Genomic DNA, 1853 nt, shown 5'->3' on the forward strand with positions numbered 1-1853 from the left:
AACCTGAAACGGGCCCTCCCACATGGGCGAGAGCTTGTGCAACCCTTCCCTGGAGAGCAGCCGCCTCAGGACAAGATCACCCACCTCGAGCGTCCTGGAGCGGACGTTGCGGCAGTGGTACTGCCGCAACGTCTGCTGGTACCTCGCAGCTCGGAGCGAGGTTTCTCAGCGGCGTTCCTCCCCCAACACGAGATCCATCCCCCGCATGGCGTCCTGCCACGTTTTATCAAACACCAAGACCCGCGTGGAGTGATCCCTGACCTCGTGTGGGAGAACCGCTTCTGCTCCGTAAACGAGGAAGAACGGGGTCTCGCCTGTTGGCCTGGTGGCGGTGGTGTGGATGGACCACAATACGGATTAGAGCTCGTCATGCCAGCCCCTGCCGTAGGCCTCAAGCTTCTTCTTGAAGGACCTTGTCTTGAGACCCCTCAGGACCTCTACATTGGCACGTTCGTCCTGGCTGTTGCTCCTGGGGTGCGCCACGGAGGCGTAGCAGATCTGCGTTCCAAGGTTAGCACAATACGTTTTGAAGAGATTGCTAGTGAACTGTGAGCCATTGTCGGTGATGATGCGGTTAGGGACCCCAAATCAGCTTATGAGGCCCTTGATGAACTTGACTGCTGACCCGACCGGGATGGTGCGGACACCTTCCACTTCTGCCCACTTGGTGAATTTTTCGATGGCGACGTAGAGGTAGTGGTAGCCTCCCGGCGCTCAAGGGAATGGACCCAGGATATCCAGCCCCCAGACCGCAAACGGCCATGAGAGCGGGATAGTCTAGAGGTCCTGAGCAGGCTGGTGGATTTTCTTGGCGTGGAACTGGCAGGTCTCACAAGATTTTACCAGCTCAACCGCGTCATTGAGTGTCATGGGCCAGTAGAACCCGTTGCGGAAAGCCTTGTCGACCAGGGTGCATGACGACGAGTGGTGCCCGCAGTCTCCGCCATGTATGTCAGCCAGCAACTCCTTCCCCTGTTCCCTGGAAATGCATTATGGAGAAACATCATTTGGCCAATTCCTGTATAGCTCACCGTCCTAAATGCAGTACGCCGTAGCCTGCCAGGCCACACGTTCCGCATCTTCCTCCTTCTCCGGTAGCATGCCTTGTGTCAGGTATGCCTTGAACTCTTCAATCCAGCTCCCTCCTGAGGCTCGACTGCTAAGAGGAGGCGCGCTCCTGAGGTCGGGCCGCAGGCGGGGGCTCCCGAGGCTGGAGGCTGGGGAGTTCCTCCTGAGATGGCACCGGCTCCGCAGGAGGAGGTGCGGCCGAGGGCTTGAAGAGACGCTCCTCGAAGACGCCAGGCTCTTGGGGTTGCCGCTTGGCGCTCTTCTGGCGATGTCATCGGCCTCTTTGTTGGTGCCACGAGGTACATGCTGTAGTTCCAGACTCAGGAACCGCTTCTCCATTTTGTGCACCTCCGCGAGGTATGCCTCCATGTGTTCATCCTTTGGCTCGTACACCTTGTTGGAGAAGTTGACGAGGAGCTGTGAGTCTCCTTTGACGGTGAGGCACTTCACTCCCAGGGATACCGCCGCTTTGAGTCCGGTGATGAGGCCCTCGTACTCTGCGATGTTGTTGGAGATCTTCTCGCCCCGCTGGAAGCAGAGTTGCACGGCGTAGTAAAGCTTTTCCTGAGTGGGTGAGATAAGCATGGCTCCAGCCCCCGCGCCCTGACGCGCAAACACGCCATCGAAGTTCATGACCCAACCATCTGGCGCCTCACTTCCTGGCGAGAGGGATTGGTTCTCGCCTGCTTTGAGCTCCGGGGTGTCAGTCCATTCCGCCACAAAGTCGGCGAGCACAGCCCCCTTGATGACTCTGGTTGTGCTGAACTATAGGTCGAACGCCTACA

General features: G+C 58.3%; 1 protein-coding gene across 1 annotated transcript; it reads right to left on the reverse strand.

Annotated features, from left to right (window-relative positions):
* Positions 1–357: 357 nt before the first annotated feature.
* Positions 358–1437, reverse strand: LOC147990365 (uncharacterized). The gene is made up of 3 exons (XM_087538182.1): positions 1049–1437; positions 844–979; positions 358–498 (listed from the first exon to the last, which is right to left on the reverse strand). The coding sequence occupies exons 1-3, from the start codon at positions 1435–1437 to the stop codon at positions 358–360; spliced, it is 666 nt and encodes a 221-aa protein (XP_087394308.1).
* Between the last annotated feature and the right edge of the window lie 416 nt (positions 1438–1853).

Source organism: Triticum urartu, chromosome 1A, assembly GCF_056163025.1.
Source record: "Triticum urartu cultivar PI428250 chromosome 1A, HENAU_Tu73, whole genome shotgun sequence".
Lineage (NCBI taxonomy): Eukaryota > Viridiplantae > Streptophyta > Magnoliopsida > Poales > Poaceae > Triticum > Triticum urartu.

Bases quoted from the DNA above. Each gene is read 5' to 3' on its own strand.
- LOC147990365 (XM_087538182.1), bottom strand. From the start codon at position 1,437: ATGGAGGCATACCTCGCGGAGGTGCACAAAATGGAGAAGCGGTTCCTG. The intron at 980-1,048 runs GTACTGCATTTA...ATGCATTTCCAG, and splicing joins GTGGCCTGGCAGGCTACGGC to GGAACAGGGGAAGGAGTTGC. The intron at 499-843 runs GTAAAATCTTGT...CTTGGAACGCAG, and splicing joins TCAATGACGCGGTTGAGCTG to ATCTGCTACGCCTCCGTGGC.